Below are 19,315 nucleotides of genomic sequence, written 5' to 3' on the forward strand. Positions count from 1 at the left end.
TTCATATCACATCCCGGCTGAACCTTAAACCTAGCCTCAACTCTAACCCTAACCCAAGCTTCATATCACATCCCGGCTGAACCCTAAACCTAGCCTCAACTCTAACCCTAACCCAAGCTTCATATCACATCCCGGCTGAACCCCAAACCTAGCCTCAACTCTAACCCAAGCTTCATATCACATCCCGGCTGAACCCTAAACCTAGCCTCAACTCTAACCCTAACCCAAGCTTCATATCACATCCCGGCTGAACCCTAAACCTAGCCTCAACTCTAACCCAAGCTTCATATCACATCCCGGCTGAACCCTAAACATAGCCTCAACTCTAACCCTAACCCAAGCTTCATATCACATCCCCGGCTGAACCCTAAACCTAGCCTCAACTCTAACCCTAACCCAAGCTTCATATCACATCCCGGCTGAACCCTAAACCTAGCCTCAACTCTAACCCTAACCCAAGCTTCATATCACATCCCGGCTGAACCCTAAACCTAGCCTCAACTCTAACCCTAACCCAAGCTTCATATCACATCCCGGCTGAACCCTAAACCTAGCCTCAACTCTAACCCTAACCCAAGCTTCATATCACATCCCGGCTGAACCCTAAACCTAGCCTCAACTCTAACCCTAACCCAAGCTTCATATCACATCCCGGCTGAACCCTAAACCTAGCCTCAACTTTAACCCTAACCCAAGCGTCATACAGTGCCTTGCGAAAGTATTCGGCCCCCTTGAACTTTGCGACCTTTTGCCACATTTCAGGCTTCAAAGATAAAGATATAAAACTGTATTTTTTTGTGAAGAATCAACAACAAGTGGGACACAATCATGAAGTGGAACGACATTTATTGGATATTTCAAACTTTTTTAACAAATCAAAAACTGAAAAATGGGGCGTGCAAAATTATTCAGCACCTTTACTTTCAGTGCAGCAAACTCTCTCCAGAAGTTCAATGAGGATCTCTGAATGATCCAATGTTGACCTAAATGACTAATGATGATAAATACAATCCACCTGTGTGTAATCAAGTCTCCGTATAAATGCACCTGCACTGTGATAGTCTCAGAGGTCCGTTAAAAGCGCAGAGAGCATCATGAAGAACAAGGAACACACCAGGCAGGTCCGAGATACTGTTGTGAAGAAGTTTAAAGCCGGATTTGGATACAAAAAGATTTAAACATCCCAAGGAGCACTGTGCAAGCGATAATATTGAAATGGAAGGAGTATCAGACCACTGCAAATCTACCAAGACCTGGCCGTCCCTCTAAACTTTCAGCTCATACAAGGAGAAGACTGATCAGAGATGCAGCCAAGAGGCCCATGATCACTCTGGATGAACTGCAGAGATCTACAGCTGAGGTGGGAGACTCTGTCCATAGGACAACAATCAGTCGTATATTGCACAAATCTGGCCTTTATGGAAGAGTGGCAAGAAGAAAGACATTTCTTAAAGATATCCATAAAAAGTGTTGTTTAAAGTTTGCCACAGGCCACCTGGGAGACACACCAAACATGTGGAAGAAGGTGCTCTGGTCAGATGAAACCAAAATTTAACTTTTTGGCAACAATGCAAAACGTTATGTTTGGCGTAAAAGCAACACAGCTGAACACACCATCCCCACTGTCAAACATGGTGGTGGCAGCATCATGGTTTGGGCCTGCTTTTCTTCAGCAGGGACAGGGAAGATGGTTAAAATTGATGGGAAGATGGATGGAGCCAAATACAGGACCATTCTGGAAGAAAACCTGATGGAGTCTGCAAAAGACCTGAGACTGGGACGGAGATTTGTCTTCCAACAAGACAATGATCCAAAACATAAAGCAAAATCTACAATGGAATGGTTCAAAAATAAACATATCCAGGTGTTAGAATGGCCAAGTCAAAGTCCAGACCTGAATCCAATCGAGAATCTGTGGAAAGAACTGAAAACTGCTGTTCACAAATGCTCTCCATCCAACCTCACTGAGCTCGAGCTGTTTTGCAAGGAGGAATGGGAAAAAATGTCAGTCTCTCGATGTGCAAAACTGATAGAGACATACCCGAAGCGACTTCTACAAAGTATTAACTTAAGGGGGCTGAATAATTTTGCACGCCCAATTTTTCAGTTTTTTATTTGTTAAAAAAGTTTGAAATATCCAATAAATGTCGTTCCACTTCATGATTGTGTCCCACTTGTTGTTGATTCTTCACCAAAAAATACAGTTTTTTATATCTTTATGTTTGAAGCCTGAAATGTGGCAAAAGGTCGCAAAGTTCAAGGGGGCTGAATACTTTCGCAAGGCACTGTATCACATCCCGGCTGAACCCTAAACCTAGCCTCAACTCTAACCCTAACCCAAGCTTCATATCACCTCCTGGCTGAACCCTCAACTCTTACTGTCCATCTGTGTGTGGATATGTCTGTCTGAGTATTTCATCAACTTACCCATTTCAGCTCTGTCACAAACTTTTTTGCCTTGAATGCAATGTATTGACTTATGCACCAAAATACTGTCTGTGGAGATGGGAAAGTGGAGAGAGGGGTGGGGGAAAGAGAGAGAGAGAGGAGGGAGAAAGAGAGTTTAGGGTGTCGTGTATGTGATGCCTTTTTCTATGCGTCCATACAGTGAAGGTAATCTTACCCCATTGAATGCGATGTATTACCTTATCCATCAACCCTGTGACACTAATCTTTCCCATTGACTGCAATTTATTGACGTAAGATTGAATTGTTTGACACCTATCTTTTCCAATTGACTGCTATGTATTGACATAAGAATCAGCCCTGTGACACTCCTCTTTTCCCATTGACTGCATCAGCTACTCTGACATTTGACCTTGACCCCATTATTTCCCTATTCATTTGTCACATAGGAATGGCTTAATGAACCAGAGGTAACGCATTTCCGGTTTTTAGGACCTCTGTTAAGCTCCCTTCCTCCCATGCCAGCACGCCATCTATAATTGACAAAACAAAAACACATCTCTCCATCTTCAAGTGTATCTAGAGACTTATTTACTGGGTAGTTTCGTTTTATAAGCAATTCAGTCATGATTTTTTTAAATCTCTGGACAGAATGCTGAGAGGTAGCCTAATCACAAGAAACAAGAATGAATTGGGTTTTCTATAGCTACACTGAACAAAAATATAAACGTGTGGTGCTGGTCCCATGTTTCATGGGCTGAAATAAAAGATACCAGAAATGTTCCATACGCACAAAAATAGTATTTATCAAAAATGTTGTGCACAAATGTGTTTACATCCCTGTTAGTGAGCATTTCTCCTTTGCCAAGATAATCCATCCACCTGACAGGTGTAGCATATCAAGAAGCTGATTAAACAGCATGATCATTGAAATGAAAAAAATGGGGAGGCAGGGTAGCCTAGTGGTTAGAGCAGCAACCGGAAGGTTGCAAGTTCAAATCCCCGAGCTGACAAGGTACAAATCTGTAGTTCTGCCCCTGAACAGGCAGTTAACCCACTGTTCCTAGGCCGTCATTGAAAATAAGAATTTGTTCGTAACTGACTTGCCTAGTTAAATAAAGATAAAAAATTTAAAATTACACAGGTGCACCTTGTTCTGAGTAAAATAAAAGGCAGTTTTGTCACGCAACACAATGCCACAGATTTCTCAAGTTTTGAGGGAGCATCTAATTCGCATGCTGACTGCAGGAATGTCAACCAGAGCTGTTGCCAGAGAACTGAATGTTAATTTCTCTACCAATGTCGTTTTAGAGAATTTGGCCGTAGGTCCAACCTGCCCCACAGCTTCTTCGTCTGCAGGGTTGTCAGAGGGGGGAGGTGGGGTGCTGAGGAGTATTTCTGTCTTTAAGAAAGCCCTTTTGTGGGGAAAACCGATTTTGAACTGCATTGTTGGTTAAAGGCTAGTAATTAAGCATTTCACGGTTAGGTAAACAAACACCTATTGTATTCGGTGCATGTGACAAATAACATGTGATTTGATTTGAAAAATGTATTCGGATTGGTTGGGCCTGGCTCCCCAGTGGATGTGACTATGCCCTACCAAGCCCACCAATGGCTGTGCCCCTGCCTAGTCATGTGAAATCCATAGATTAGGGCCTAATGGATTTATTTCAATTGACTGGTTTTCTTATATGAACTGTAACTCAGCAAAAGCTTTGAAATTGTTGCATGTTGCGTTTATATTTTTGTTTAGTATAATTGGTTAATTGACTGGATCTTCAAGCTTCCCTGGTTTATTACATGGATGCCTTTATCTGGGAAAATATGACAACTACCAGAGTATAGAGTCAACAGTTTATTTGCCTGTGGTAACCAGAGGCAACATGAGCAAGAGCTGTCTCATGGCAGCCATGTGGAGGGTTTCACACAAATGCAGATGACTGCAATTACTCCTTATAAAGCCTTGTCAGAGCCATGATGTGATTGACCTCTCAAGTATTATTTTTATACTTCAAGTTTAGACCATATAGCCTCAGCCTAATGTCAGTTTCAGATTTATGTTCAGAGAGCATAGGCTACCATGAGTTTGATTACTTGGCTAATAATGGGTTGTGCATGATCGGCCCATTGTGTTTGATGCAGTTTTGGAATGACAGAGAATAACATATTCTTGCTGAATGTGTAATGGAATAACTTGACCCGAATAGCAATCGCAAAGCTTTGCTCTCTGTTGGACTTCAGATTAATCATTTGCTATAGATTTCTCTGCATCAACTCGAAGCCTTCAGTACCACGTGAGAAGAATGTGCAATGACAGCTTTACGAGCGGCTCCGCTCCCATCTTGGCATTCCAGAGCGGTGGCGTGGAGACAGCACGCTGGCGAAGGTTTGCAGGAATGGGCGCATACACACGGCGGCACTTCTGAATGTAGCTAACGTTTGATAAATATATATATCTTTTTTTTTCAATTTTCCTTATTTTCTTTAATTTGTTCCCCCTTTTCTTTGATTAGCATATTATTATTTTTTATTCGAACCAAATCGCCATGGCTTGGCCGTGCATAAGCAGAGTGTGCTGTCTGGCTCGGTTCTGGAACCAGTTTGATAAATCCGATCTTTCAGTGCCACTGACCATACAGAACTACTCGGACATCACCGACCAAGAGGTACAATCCGTCACCAGGCAGGTACCGACGGACCGGGTTCTGAGGCACAACTATTCCACCACGGAACATCGCGGATCCCCCCAGACACCGGGAGATGCCCCGGGGACCCAGAGGTCATTGAGGGGCCGGAGGGAGCCCAACTTCAAACCCCAGGAGGACTACCAACAAACCGGTGTGCCTTTCTCCACTGTCACCCAGTACAAGCAGGATTACAAACCCTGGCCTATTCCGAAGAAGGAGAATTTCCCCTGGATTAGCAATGTCGGAAAAGGGGGTGAAGTTGGTTCGGATAGCCCCGTGAACAGGAACCCCAATGCGAGCCAGACTAGAGGGGACATGGGGGAGAGAGAGGAGCGGGGCAGACAGAGGTGGGGGGAGCAGGGGACGGTAACCGCCAAAAGCTCTTACAGGTAGGTTCCATCACTCTGACGTCCTTTCAAAACCGCTGTGTTTCTTTCATTTCAGCACCTGGAGCTCTTCACTCACTAAAAAAACATTGATAACCCATTGCGCTCAAACCTAACGATTCCATTCGTGTGCTTCAAGTTTGCTTTAATTTATTAGCTATGCACGCGCTGAAATTCGTTAAATCATTTGGTTGGATTATGTACAGTGGGGCATTGTCCTGAATGTAATCTGCAGTATGCATAATCATGTAATATCCTTTTCAACGGAAATTGCTATCAGGCTAGGTCTTTGTGTTCCGTGTGTGTATGTTTGCGCGAAAAAAATTGGATACATTAAGTGTCATGCTACAGAAATAATCAATAGCTTTAATCTGTAAAATTGGCTGCTGCTGAAGTAGAAACACAGCAAAACGCTTTCGATTATTCATAAACTCACACACTTGTTATAACCCCCCCCCCCCCCCCCATGTTGGACACACTTTTTTATTTTTAAATCCATCATTAAAAAACAAGTTGAAGCTATTCTGCCTGAGATCCTGATGCAATGATAATCCGATGCGGCAGCTAACTTTGAATAATACTGTTGTTTTTTAATTTGATGACAGCATGCCACCATCCTCATTCCCTAGATGCACTAAACTGAAAACGTTTGCCCCATTAACAGAACCCACCTGAGCCCCTCTACCCACTATGCTGTAGCCCCAATCATGTCATTACCATTCAATGATAAGCCTATGTCATTAGGCCTTACCTTGCTCTCTGATTGGTTCCTTCATCATTTGGTTGGTTCGATCGCTAAATGTTCTATGTTAAATAGCCTAGAGTTTAAAGAGCAAAAAGCTAAAGGACAAAACGTTTGTAAAATAAAACTACTTTTGCAGACCGTGAGCGCTCTCTCTTACCCTTCCATCCTCTCCTCCTCGTAGACAGGAGTACAGGCCGTGGACAGGGGCAAGACCAGCCAAGACCACCAGGAAACAACGCCCCCCTGCCCCGTATGCCAGTCCCGGGTCGGGGGTCTCCCACCTCCCTAATGAGACCAGCTACCAAGCCGCCTACAACGGAGGCGGGGAGGCTTTCAGACACACAGAGCTTCACCAGAGGGACCATACTCCCAGCTCCTCCACTGCTGACCTGCTGACCCCCACCTCCATCTCCACCGTCCCCCAAAACACCATAACCCCACTCCAGCCCTACTCCATTGCCACTACCACCCCTATCACCACCACCGCCGGCCTCCAGCAGAGCAGCCTGCCAGAGAGACCTGACCTCAGTATAGGAACCATGGGAGAGGTTAGAGGACCCCTGTTTTTTTGTGTTTCACAGTGTGTTTCAGGGCACAAATCCTGTTTTTCGATGCTATTTCAAATGGGCCGAATCCTTGATGTGAGCAAAGTGGTAGTGTCTCGTCCTATAGAAGTCATTGTATACATCTCTGATGATTTCCTATTCCTTAGATAGTACTATTTCTGGCTAAAGATAAGGCACGTGAAAGACATAGACACTGGATGGGGAAAATAGGGTAAAGATATGGTTTGGGATATAGCTATTGTTCCAGCTAGGTACCAGGTGTTCCCAGTGGAGCTGAGGCATCTCTATGAGCAGCCCATTATTAGCCTGAAAAGGTCATCCTGACACGTTTTTGCAGAAAGTTAAAATGTCACAGTAGCTAATGTTTTTCTCAATACATTGCAGTCAAGGGGAGTAAATTAGGTGATGCAGCATCCCGTCCTGTCCTAAATCTGCTCAAAGTGACCCAGCTGTTTCGGATGATTATGTAACACCCGAACACGGCCAGGCTTATGACATTGACCTGGTTAGAACAGGCATTACATGAGGAGAAAAGAAAGTCAATCATATTCAGACATCTGGTCAATTGGATATGGAGACTCAATCACTGAGATGGTGTGTCAAAGTGGGTTCAGGTGTGGAGAGAGGGAGGGAGTGGGGGGGGGGGGCGGACAGAGATTGAAATGCATATAGACAGAGAGAGAAAGAGCAGTATTATAATTATTCTCCTGTTTTGATCCTAGCGTGACAGGGAGTGGAACTCTTTGGGGAATCTCCAGGGGTTTAGTGCCATCCCCCCGCCCACGCTCCTCTGTGCCATCTGCCAGCGCAGAGTAGGGGAGAACGGTGCTGGCCCTGGCTGGCCTGGACTTACTCGGCTTTTCCGCTTTCACTCGTTGTCATCTATGCCAGAGAGATTAGAGAAAGAAGAAACTCCTGCACACTGCTTGCTAGGAATGTTTCAGTTGTCAATTTAATAACAAGTTGAAATAAACATATTTTTGGCCAATCACATGGGAGAACATGTTTTAGTGTATAGTCTTTCTGTTGTAGCAGTAGCGTAGCCAGACAAAACAGCTAACTTCCTGCAATTCTACACATTTTGCCATGAGGCTGAGAGAAAATGTTGCTGTTTTAAGCTAATTTCCTGCAATTCTACATATTTTGCCATAGGGGAGAGAGGAAAATGTGCAGTTTTATAGATAATCTCATGCTATGTTACACATTTTGCGATGAGGCTGAGAAAACATTTTGCATTTTTAATGCTAAGTAAAGCTAAAAATCTAGGTGTGTTGACTGTGATAAAGGTAGTGGATTGTGAGCTGTTTTATTCACTAAATGAACAAATGAAGTGGGCAGTGGCATGGTGCATATAGCTGTACAAGCACAGTGACATATGCCTCAATGCAGTCATATTTGTGGGGGGTGTGGCTTTCAGTTAGTTATTGTTGGCCACCCATCCCATGAGACTGAATGTCTTTCCAGTGCACCGCTTGCTATTCATTCGATCTGATGCCGTTTGCACGTTTAGGGAAAAAGACAAATAATGTCCCGTTTGGAACACTGACAAGTAGAGAGCATAAAAATAAAAGAACACTTGTTTTTCTGTTCAATCTGATTGGGTGGGGCTGTGCCTTCGCGGCTGTGTTGTAGAAGGCCAGTCCAACAGTGTTTGACAGGCCACAGGATTTAATATGAGATATGTCATCTGTAGGTCATAGTCTATTAATAACCATGGCCCAGAAAACAGGGTGAGATGTGTGTGTGTTCAGGGTCCATGCAGGGAAAGGTACAACACCACAGTAGGCTACAATGTAAGCGCTGTTGTACAAATTGGGTGCAGAGGATTTAACCCCGTCTCCTGCCCAGAAAAGTAGACATCAGATACCAACTACAGGCTATTGTCGTCATATTGGACCCTCTCTCTGTACACCCCCTAACCCATCAATCAACTTCTACTTCAGTAATACCTCCCCTCTAACCCCAAACAACGACCTAGTGCTCCATCCTTTTTATCGGTCACCGAGCAATCTGCCAACACGACGCAAAAGCCATTGGATCTATATTAAACAATCCGGTCCAGTCCCAGCCCCCACACACTGCCAAGTCATTATTGACACCCCAACCCACTAAGCTCTCTGACCACACACACACACACACACACACACACACACACACACACACACACACACACACACACACACACACACACACACACACACACACACACACACACACACACACACACCTCAGGGTATTGTCCATCGACATGATGGGTCAATGGAAACATTTTTCATTGACTCCTCAAGGTCATGGATAGACAAAAGCACAGCTGTGTAACGTTTCCCCGGGTTGTGGGCAACACTAGAGCATAGTGCACAGAGCCATGCATACAGGTAGTGAGTGGTTAGTACCATTACAGTGTGTGCTGATGAACCTCTGAGAAGTTGATCCGCTTTCATAGCATTCACCCACCCATCAAGGGAATTAATTCTGTCGTCCTCATTATGCTTCTGGAACCAAAATCAATAAACTTGATTATGAGAGGGAGTGATTCAAAATGTATATATATATATATATATTTTTTTTTTTTTCAAATTAGCAGTACCCTTACAGTTGAGAAAGAGGCGACAAGCCATTTATTTCTGAAACACATGCAAGCTTTCTGAGTGCTCCATGAATGTTTCTGGTAAACACTTAGACATAAAACTCTGTTCCCATCAATGCGTCTACTGAGAGTGTTTTCTCCCATGAGACATTAAGAATCTTGTTTTTAGCACTGGTGGAGAACATTGCCTGAGCTTTTAAATGTGATATAAAGAGTTTTTTCCCCACTTTGTACCAAAACAGATAAACAGGGGAGAAATGAGGATGTGGTTTACAATGGGCTGCATAAAGAGGATCAAACTGTGCAGACACAAAGCATCCTGCAAATCACCTCCCTTTGCACCCCTTTCCTCACTCTCATCATCTCTCCTTTCGCCCTCCCTCCAGTCCCGCTCCTCTTTTTCTCTCTTCTTTCCTGTTTCCCTGTTCGGTTGAATTGGAACTTTTCCCTTTTCCCACGATGTGTCTGACAACAGCCACTGTCATGAGCCAAACCAGCATGGTTATATCAAGGGAGGGAGGGAGGGAGAAAAAAACAGAGAGTGAGGGATGGAAAGGGTGAGAGGAAGAGAGAGCGATAAAGTGAGCAATAATGAATTATTTGCCATTTTGCCAGTGTGATGCGATGCAGTGGCTTGCAGTCATTTCAGCGTGAATCTCATTTAGGAGAGAGGCAGACCTGGCTGCTATACTGAGTGGAAAAGAGTGTGTGTGGGAGGTGAACATACACACAGATACACAAACACATATGCAAACAGACTGAAGCACACACACACACACACACACACTTTTTTCGAAGCTGCAGTTAGACAAATTTCACGTACAGACACAGCCTCACATCCAGCAAATACAGTAGTAGTCGTATCCTATTTGTCATTGGCTGAAGAGACTGCTACTGAGACCACAGACTATGACTCTGCCAAACAAACCTTCCGTTTGGCCATTGTACCACTACTAATCAGCTGCATTGGAACAGGCAGATCCATATCTAATCATCATATCAAGCCTGGAACACGCTACTTGATGGATGCAGCATGCATACTTCATTTCAGGGTTGAGTGAAGTTCCATTCATGTAGGTTCCGACTGGATGTTCTTTCAGAAAGTAGCATCAGTAGCTTTTGCTGTGATTAATTATGTCTACCCGTCCACTGACAGGAGGGCTGATGCACTATGACTGCACAACCAAACAAGTCACCTCTCATATTATCGTACCATCAGTGCCCAGTTTATTTGGTACACCCATCTAGTACCGGCCGGATCCCCTTTGCCTCCAGAACAGCCTGAATTGTTCGGGGGGGGGGGGTGAATTTCACAAGGTGTGGCGTTCAAAAATTGCTCAGTTGGTATCAAGGGACTTAACGTGTGCTAGGAAAACATTCCGCACACTATTACACCAGCCTGTACCGTTGACACCAGAAAGGGTGGGTCCATGGAGTCATGCTGTTTACGGCAAATCCTGACTCTGCCATCAGCATGACGCATCAGGAACCGGGATTCGTTGGACCAGGCAATGTTTTTCCACTCCTCAATTGCCCAGTGTTGGGGACCGCGTGCCCACTGGAGCCACTTCTTCTTGATTTTGGCTAACGGGTGGAACCCGGTGTGGACGTCTGCTGCAATAGCCCATCCATGACAAGAACCAAAGATTTGTGCGTTTCGAGATGCCGTTCTGCACACCACTGTTGTAATTCGTCATTATTTGCCTGTTGGTGGCCCGCCTGTTAGCTTGCACGTTTCTTGACATTCTCCTTCAACCTCTCCCATCGTTGAGCTGGTTTCGTCCACAGGACTGCCGCTGACTGGATGTGTTTTGTTGGTCGCCCCGTTCTCTGTAAACCCTAGACACTGTCGTGCAGGAAAAGCCCAGGAGGCCGGCCGTTTCTGAGATACTGGAACCGGCACGCCTGTCACCGACGATCATACCACGCTCAAAGTCGCTTAAGTAATTAGTTTGGCCTATTCTAATGTTCAATCGAACAGTAACTGAATGCCTCTATGCCTGCTTTATATAGCAAGCCATGGCCACATGACTCACTGTCTGTACGAGCGAACCATTTTCGTGAACAGGGTGGTGTACCTAATAAACTGGCCTCTGAGTGTATATCACATATCCAATCTGAACAGCACAAGACCTGCATTGCTTGTGATCATCTTTGAATAACCCATGTGTTGTTTGTCTTTTTACAGGAGCAGTTGGTTAGGACTAAGCTCTCTCCCAACCCCTCTGCGGTTTTTCAAAGCGGATCCAGAATCTTCAACATATGACAGGCTCTCCAAATCCTTCTACTGGTTACGGGGGTGTCCAAAGAACCAATTAGGGAATGTTCTCTGTCCATTCCACACTATAACAAAATCTATGCAAAGGAATGTACATCTTCTTAATGTAACCAGAAAGGAAAAGTTAGCTTACAGTATAGTAAATCAGAGATGAGAGTGAATGAGAAACTAGATGTCATAAAACAAGATAAATCATTTTACAATTCTGTTCTATTGCTATGAAAACGTCATTTGCATGAAACAAACTAGTTTGAAATCAGGCTTTTTTGCCGTTGGACACTCCAAGAGAACACGGCTGCTCTGTAATGTGTGTTTGTGTGTACTGTATGTACAGGTATGTGTGTGCACCTGTTGACTTGGAATGATTTAAGTTAATAAATACTTTTTGTACATACTGTTGGATCTATTGAAATGACAAGAAATGTATGCTCAAACTACACTTTGTCCAGAAAGTGTGTTGATTTTTGTTAACGGAAACAAACAAAAAATATTTATTTCATTTCTATTCAATTACTGGTAGGTAACTATTGAGAAAATAGTTGTTTCTGGTGTATACGTTCATTTTGTAAATCTGCTTCAGAAAATAAACAGTGAAATATGATATAATGTACAGTATATTACAATAAAAGAATATTAGGTTATTACCTTCTGTTTGTCCAATTGATGTGGATGTTTCTGCTACACCCATCTTATATCTACAGTATCTATATGATGAACTGTTTTATTTGATCAGGAGCCGTATTCATAAAGCATCTCAGAGTAGGATTGCTGATCTGGGATCCCCCCATATAATCTCACTCATCATGATCTCAAAGCAGATCAGCACTCCTACTCTGGAGATGCCAGATTCATTCTTAAGATAGTGAACCAATATCCAACAGGGTGAACATGAGGGGGTTAGACACATTATCCAACAGGGTGAACATGAGGGGGTTAGACACATTATCCAACAGGGTGAACATGAGAGGGTTAGACACATTATCCAACAGGGCGAACATGAGGGGGTTAGACACATTGTGATGTGAGTGCTATAACACCTTTGATGTGATGGAGCTGAATCTGAGTGAACATGCTGAGAGAGCAGCCTGCATCTCCATAAGTGTAATGATGATTAAAAAAATGGTCATCTATTTAACGTGGCAAGTCAGTTAAGAACAAAATATTATTTACAATGACGGCCTACCCCGGCCAAACCCTCCCCTAACCGGACGACACTGGGCCAATTGATGGGAGTCCCATAGGGTGGCGCACAAGGCCGGTTGTGATACAGCCCAGGATTGAACCAGGGTATGTAGTGACACCTCGAGCACTGCCTTTGACTGCGGCGCCCCTCGGGAGCCCTCGAGTGGCACACCATGTTTTCTTTGTTCCCCTTTTATGTAACATCTTACAACAGTGGAGGAGCACCATGAGGTGTGTGTGGTTTTGCATGCACAAGCAGTTCATGACAAAATCTATGCTCACAGCAACTAAATCAGAAGCAATAATGACTCATTTCCCTGGTCCATCAACATGATCCACAGAATGAAACAACACAACACATAATACTACAGTACATTGTATGACTGAATTCGGTGCCTGTTGGAAATTATACACACGGTCCACAGGATCAGATGCACAACCCCTTTTTCAGATCAGTCCCTTTATCCCAGCCCTAACCTTACAGTAACCAAACCTTACAGTAACCAAACCTAATCTAATCTGGGGCGGCAGGTAGCCTAGTGGTTAGAGCGTTGGGCCAATAACCGAAAGGTTACTAGATAGAATCCCTGAGCTGACAAGGTAAAAAGCGGTCGTTCTGCCCCTGAACAAGGCAGTTAACCCACTGTTCCCCTGAACAAGGCAGTTAACCCACTGTTCCCCTGAACAAGGCAGTTAACCCACTGTTCCCCTGAACAAGGCAGTTAACCCACTGTTCCCCTGAACAAGGCAGTTAACCCACTGTTCCCCTGAACAAGGGAGTTAACCCACTGTTCCCCTGAACAAGGTAGTTAACCCACTGTTCCCCTGAACAAGGCAGTTAACCCACTGTTCCCCTGAACAAGGCAGTTAACCCACTGTTCCCCTGAACAAGGCAGTTAACCCACTGTTCCCCTGAACAAGGCAGTTAACCCACTGTTCCCCTGAACAAGGCAGTTAACCCACTGTTCCCCTGAACAAGGCAGTTCACCCACTGTTCCCCTGAACAAGGCAGTTAACCCACTGTTCCCCTGAACAAGGCAGTTAACCCACTGTTCCCCTGAACAAGGTAGTTAACCCACTGTTCCTAGGCCGTCGTTGTGGATAAGAATGTGTTCTTTAACTGATTTGCCTAGTGAAATATATAATCTAACCTGACCAAAATGTAAAGTTAACTAACATTAACCTGATCTAAGAGTAATGAGCAAAACACTATTGGAACAAATGTGTGCCAGTCAGGGATGCTGAACATGACCATATTATGTCACACAGCTCTGATACCATCACAGAACATGATAACAAGGAGCATCTGTTGACAAACATGGCTCTCTCTGATGTTTGCATGTCGGGTCATTCTGGCTAGTACATGGAAACCTGGCTGTCTCTATCCCTGCCTAGATATCTAAAACAAATACTGCCTCTGATGTTTCCAAAGGTGGGCTCTGTCAGTGACCTTTGTGTTTCTGGCTTCTAGAATAGTAAGTGATATTCGAGGGTCAAAGAAGGCCACTACTTAAGAGTTTAATCCCTCAATGAACCAGATCCTTTGCCATCCTTTCGGGTATAAAAAAAAGGGAGCGAGGCATGGGAGTTGAGCCACACTGAGAATGTAAAGTACTACCATCTGATTCTACCATCCCACCAAAGCCTCCTCAGTCCAGCACCCTGTAATCTCTCAAAATCTACTGCAGCCCTATCACACAGGCTGTGCTAAAAGGAGAGATGGAGAGGTGGAGAAAATGTGGCCCAGTTGGTAGAGCATGGCACTTGCAGCGCCAAGGGCTATGAGTTTGATTCCAACTGGGGCCAACCGTATGATATCATATGCATGCATAGCTGGATGGAATTTTGGATTAAAGCATCCGCTAAATATGATTATTATTAGAAAATGAATGGAACGGGCTGTTACTGCAATTTCAGCTAAAAATGTCAATGCATTTCAGCTGCTTCAAAAACATTGCTCTGCTATTACCATTTATACTGTCGGAATGTTGGCTCAACGAAGCAATTATGTTTACTGTGGGCTGATTCAAGGGCGGCGATGGTCGGACGAGTGTCCTGCTCTACTTCCAGAGGAAGCGGGCGAGATGTAGCAAGTAGGCAAGTTTACATTTGAGTATAATGAGTAGCCGACTGTATTTTTTTTTTAAGTGTGAAGAAGTTCTCAGAGAAAGAGAGATAGAGGAAGGAAGAGGTAGTGAGGGAATCGGGAAAGGGCATCCTGGGGCGGAGGGGGGATAACAAGACGCTAAGTCACTTCAAAAACAACCACAGTTTTATAAACAAGTTTTCCATTTTAATACAAGAATATTGATCATATTTTTGGTGTGCACTGGAAAATGAAAATATAATGGTCAATTGATATTATTTCTACAATACATAAAGTTTGGTCAAACGGGCAAGGTGACCACTCAGTTTAGAGTGAGCACACCACACACTTACCAGATTCATACTGAAACATAACACCTATCATCTTCAATCCTACACAAGCTAAATGTCCACCAACAACCATGTACACACAACATCCAAAATGCATCATATTCAAAGATATTTTCATTAATTCACCTTAACTTTCTCTCACTCTCGTATACAGGTACACAGTACACCCATATTCACACCACATTTACCCCAACACACACACACTAACACAAAAAACATAAATAATGCACACAAACACATTCTAACACACCATAGTAATGACTTTGCTGGTAGCGGGGCTTGATATGAAGTGAACAAACAAAAACAGTCAGTCATACACACAATGTACACAAATACACAGTCATAGTGGTAGGGACATACATACTGTATCGAAAACATAACATTACAAATGCACTTTACCAACAATTGACGGTCAACCCTACTCCAGAGGGGAGTGGACCAAGTAAAAAACACAACGTTAATCTTGGACTCACACAGATGTGGGCCCTCCATTCCTACTGTCCAACACTTCAAGTTATAGCACTCCTTCATTGACATATCCATCTAGCCTGGTCCCAGATCTGTATGTGCATGTTCAGCTCGACTCCTCTGGCTATTGTTGTCATTGCATACATGCTTAGTCGGCTGAAACACACACAGATCTGTGACCAGGCTGATATGTGACACTTGAGAACAGTCTAGACACAAACACAACAGTCAGGATTGGGCCCTGTTGCATTTCAACTCAGTCAATTCAGGACAAGTTTTTTTAATAATCTGTGAGTCTAAAATCCCTCATGGAATAGAATTGAACCAATTGCATTTCTAAATCTTGAATTGACTGAATGAAAAGAACACTGTTTCCCAGAAGAGTACAATGGTATTAAGACTGTTATTGGGGGGGGTCATCGTCTGGTCTGATGTACAGTAGGTCTGTAAGCCACTTTACTCTCCTCCCTGTGACTGTCAGACAGACAATACTTTAATGGCCGAGGCTGCGGATCGGACTTCTCTGGATCTTTCTTCACGACAGCTAAAGGTCCCGAAGCAGAATTCACTACTCTACACAGTCTCTGCTCTACTTGTGCATTTCTCACTGTCGATCGTGAATTATCATTCTTCAAGTTTTACTGGTGACACTTCCACGCGGCATTTGCATCCCGACCATTTGATGTCAACGGAGTTTCAGGAGGATATGCATTTACATCTTCTTGAGTTATAGGGTACAGTTTCAAAGGAACCTACACTGTTGCTTTGAATTAGGCCAGCGAGCAAATTCTCGAGCAGATGGCGTTAACAAACTAGCACAGCCTACATGTGTTTAGTTTCAATCAAAGCACATATTTGGCCTAGTGGCGTGCATTGTTGTGGCCATTTGAGAGAAAAATTCAACCATTTGATTCACACATAATCCTGTTAAAAGGTGAGAGAGAGGACACCAGACACACTGTCCCATAGACATCTATTTTGAAGCATTCGACAATGTTTAAGACCCACAATGTATATAAGGTTTACAAGGTTTATCTCACATTGTGTGGTGCTTTAAAGGGACCAGACTGAGCCCAGCTGTGATTAAGTCAGTGGATACAGTACATTAGTCTGACTGTCCGGTAAACCAGTTATACAATCTAAAACAGATTATGAAAGAAACGGTTAAGCCAGGTATGTTATGATTGATCCCGGGGTCGCATTCAGTAGGGCACAGCGTTATATAAATACTGTTTATTGAGTAGAACAGATATACTGATCTGTCGTCATATAGAGTAAAGCAACGGTATTCCAACGGGGACCCCATTTTCTATCACTAAAATGTCAGGGGAGTGGGGACCCCATAACAAAATAAAGCTAATTCAGAGTCCACAGACGCAGAGACGCGATAGTCCTGCGGCCCACTGTGACACATCTGGATCTACGACCACCATCCGCAGGGGATGCACAGCCTGACTGCGCACCTCCCCCAAATTCCCAACAAACATGGCTCCAGCTATTCATTTGAACTTGGCGACGGTTGGAGAAATAGCCTGAGCAGCGCTGAGAATTGGAAAACGATGAAAGCCAACGGTCCAGTATTCTAGAACTATTGGAGGAAATGTACACGTTTTGGACTCTGCTAAGGGTTTAGAGATCATGTCATATCTTAATGTTCAGAAGGTTGTGGAGTCCTGAATTCCACCCAGGTGTTTGGTGTTGTCTGTGTTCTTGATTCTACTTTATGATACTGAGATATGAAAAGTAGCTGACTAATGGTTTAAAATGTCGGTTGGTGAGATGGTCTTCCAGGGGAGGTCGGAGCATTCCTGCAGCGCTCGGACTGTTTCTCTGTTGTGTTCTTCTGCCGGCCCGACAGTTCAGTTTAACCCCAGAGGCAGGTCCATATGCTCGTTCTGCAGCTCTTACTGCCCGTCTCTCAGCTAGTGAGACTGATGTGAGTAGCCAGTAGTGATGGGGGAAATATCGATACAGTTACATATTGGGACATTATTTCTGATGATATATCGTATCGTTTTGACAATTTCGCAATATTATTATTGCGCTAGCTGTCTGTAACCTGCACCAAAACTCCTTCAAAGTTTGTTCTTCATTTTCTTTTTAAATAGGGAGCCAATTTGTTTTCATCACTTTTATTTCCATGATAAAAACTCATTCTCATGGCTCTCTCTTGTCCCTCGGCAGCAGACATGTGGTGAGCAATATGTTTGGAACATCAAATCGCAATGAAATCACAGTATTGAATTGCAATACATATAGAATTGTGAGAATCGCAATACATATCGTATCGGCGCGTAAGTATCATGATAAATATTGTATCGTGAGGTCCCTGGTAATTCCCAGCCCTAGTAGCCAGTGTGCATGTATCTCTCTCAGTCTGAGTGGCCGTTGTTCTTAGTTAGGTTGTGTATAAGGTTGTGTGTAATCAGTCCTCCTTGGTCATGTAGCCCATGTGTGTGTTGGTGAGGAAGTCACATGTGGGGATGCTGCTGGACGCCTGGTGAATGTTTATGGCTGTGATCTCTCTGGGAGCCCTGAGGACACATCAGGAAGATATTCATTGACCTAATAGTGTATTTAATAGGGACAAATATAATACATTCTCAGTGGTTACTATACCAGCTCAGTGTGTAATGGGAAAATGAGGTTGTCTCACCTGTTCTGGTGGGATTTTACGTGGGCTCCAGCCAGAGCTTCTCTCAGGATGTCACTAGCAAACTGCTCTGTCGCCTACAAAAGACAGAAACACTTATCATACCCTACAATCTACACAACATCTTATATGAGAACAAGAACAAAGACTGGTGCACAGAGGGACACAGGAAAAATGTATTGTCAATCTCGTGAATGATGCCTATCTTTACGTGAGGCCGACTTTCATTCTCATTGTTCATTATGCTGTGTTGTGTTTGAGGCATCTGGAGTAACTAACCTTGAGAATCATGGCCTCGATCACTGGAGCAAAAACATTCTTCTCCACCTCCACCTGCTGAAAGGCCACACCAATCTGATAGAGATGGAGAAAGGAGAGGGTTAGGGGAGAAGGGAGAGCGAAAGAGTGAGACTTAAGTTAGGAGATGCTGTGTCTTGTTACCAGAAGATACTTTACACAGTTGTGCTGATGCTAGGAGTGTATATTTTTACACTCTTTTTCCAGGATTATCCTCATCCCACAATCCTCTAGCATCTTAATACAGCACTGTGAAAGCTGCCGATTTTTAGGTGCTTATCAACTTTCATAGCCAACCTCTAGTCTGCAAAGGACAATTGTCCACTGAGGATTGAATTTCACTGCAAAGTGCACATACTTGGTTTCCTCCCAGGTCTAAATCGGTATACTTATATGGCAAGAAGAAAAGCCAGCACACACTGTGGCCATGGAGGATCAAAGTTGTGCAATCCTAAGTAAGGGTCAACTTCGACCAACTCCCTTATTTGTCGGTGCTGACCAGATACAGTGCCTTGCATAACTATTCACCCCCCCAAAGACAATACTTTGTAGTGCCACCTTTTGCAGCAATTACAGCTGCAAGTCTCTTGGGATATGTCTCTATAAGTTTGGTACATCGAGCCA

At 43.8% G+C, this 19,315-nt stretch overlaps 2 protein-coding genes across 3 annotated transcripts in view; one reads left to right on the plus strand and one right to left on the minus strand.

Moving 5' to 3' along the window:
* The first annotated feature begins 4,787 nt into the window (after positions 1-4,787).
* On the plus strand, positions 4,788-11,997 carry LOC139377425 (MAP6 domain-containing protein 1-like). Its single transcript, XM_071120456.1, has 3 exons — positions 4,788-5,482; positions 6,406-6,772; positions 11,566-11,997. Exons 1-3 carry the CDS (start codon positions 4,953-4,955, stop codon positions 11,641-11,643), a joined length of 975 nt encoding a protein of 324 aa, XP_070976557.1. The 5' UTR covers positions 4,788-4,952; the 3' UTR covers positions 11,644-11,997.
* A 3,111-nt stretch (positions 11,998-15,108) lies between these two features.
* The window catches only part of LOC139376351 (YEATS domain-containing protein 2-like), a 73,050-nt gene continuing 68,843 nt past the window's right edge, over positions 15,109-19,315 (minus strand). For both annotated transcript variants that reach the window (XM_071118786.1, XM_071118787.1), the window contains 3 exons: positions 18,674-18,748; positions 18,398-18,471; positions 15,109-18,275 (listed from right to left, as the gene is read on the minus strand). In XM_071118786.1, coding sequence (XP_070974887.1) covers positions 18,167-18,275; positions 18,398-18,471; positions 18,674-18,748 — 258 coding nt within the window. In that variant the 3' untranslated portion in view covers positions 15,109-18,166. The remainder of the gene's footprint in view (positions 18,276-18,397; positions 18,472-18,673; positions 18,749-19,315) is intronic.

Source organism: Oncorhynchus clarkii, chromosome 20 (genome assembly GCF_045791955.1).
Source record: "Oncorhynchus clarkii lewisi isolate Uvic-CL-2024 chromosome 20, UVic_Ocla_1.0, whole genome shotgun sequence".
In the NCBI taxonomy this organism is placed as follows: Eukaryota; Metazoa; Chordata; class Actinopteri; order Salmoniformes; family Salmonidae; genus Oncorhynchus; species Oncorhynchus clarkii.

Bases quoted from the DNA above. Each gene is read 5' to 3' on its own strand.
- LOC139377425 (XM_071120456.1), top strand. From the start codon at position 4,953: ATGGCTTGGCCGTGCATAAGCAGAGTGTGCTGTCTGGCTCGGTTCTGG. The intron at 5,483-6,405 runs GTAGGTTCCATC...TCCTCCTCGTAG, and splicing joins ACCGCCAAAAGCTCTTACAG to ACAGGAGTACAGGCCGTGGA. The intron at 6,773-11,565 runs GTTAGAGGACCC...GTCTTTTTACAG, and splicing joins GTATAGGAACCATGGGAGAG to GAGCAGTTGGTTAGGACTAA.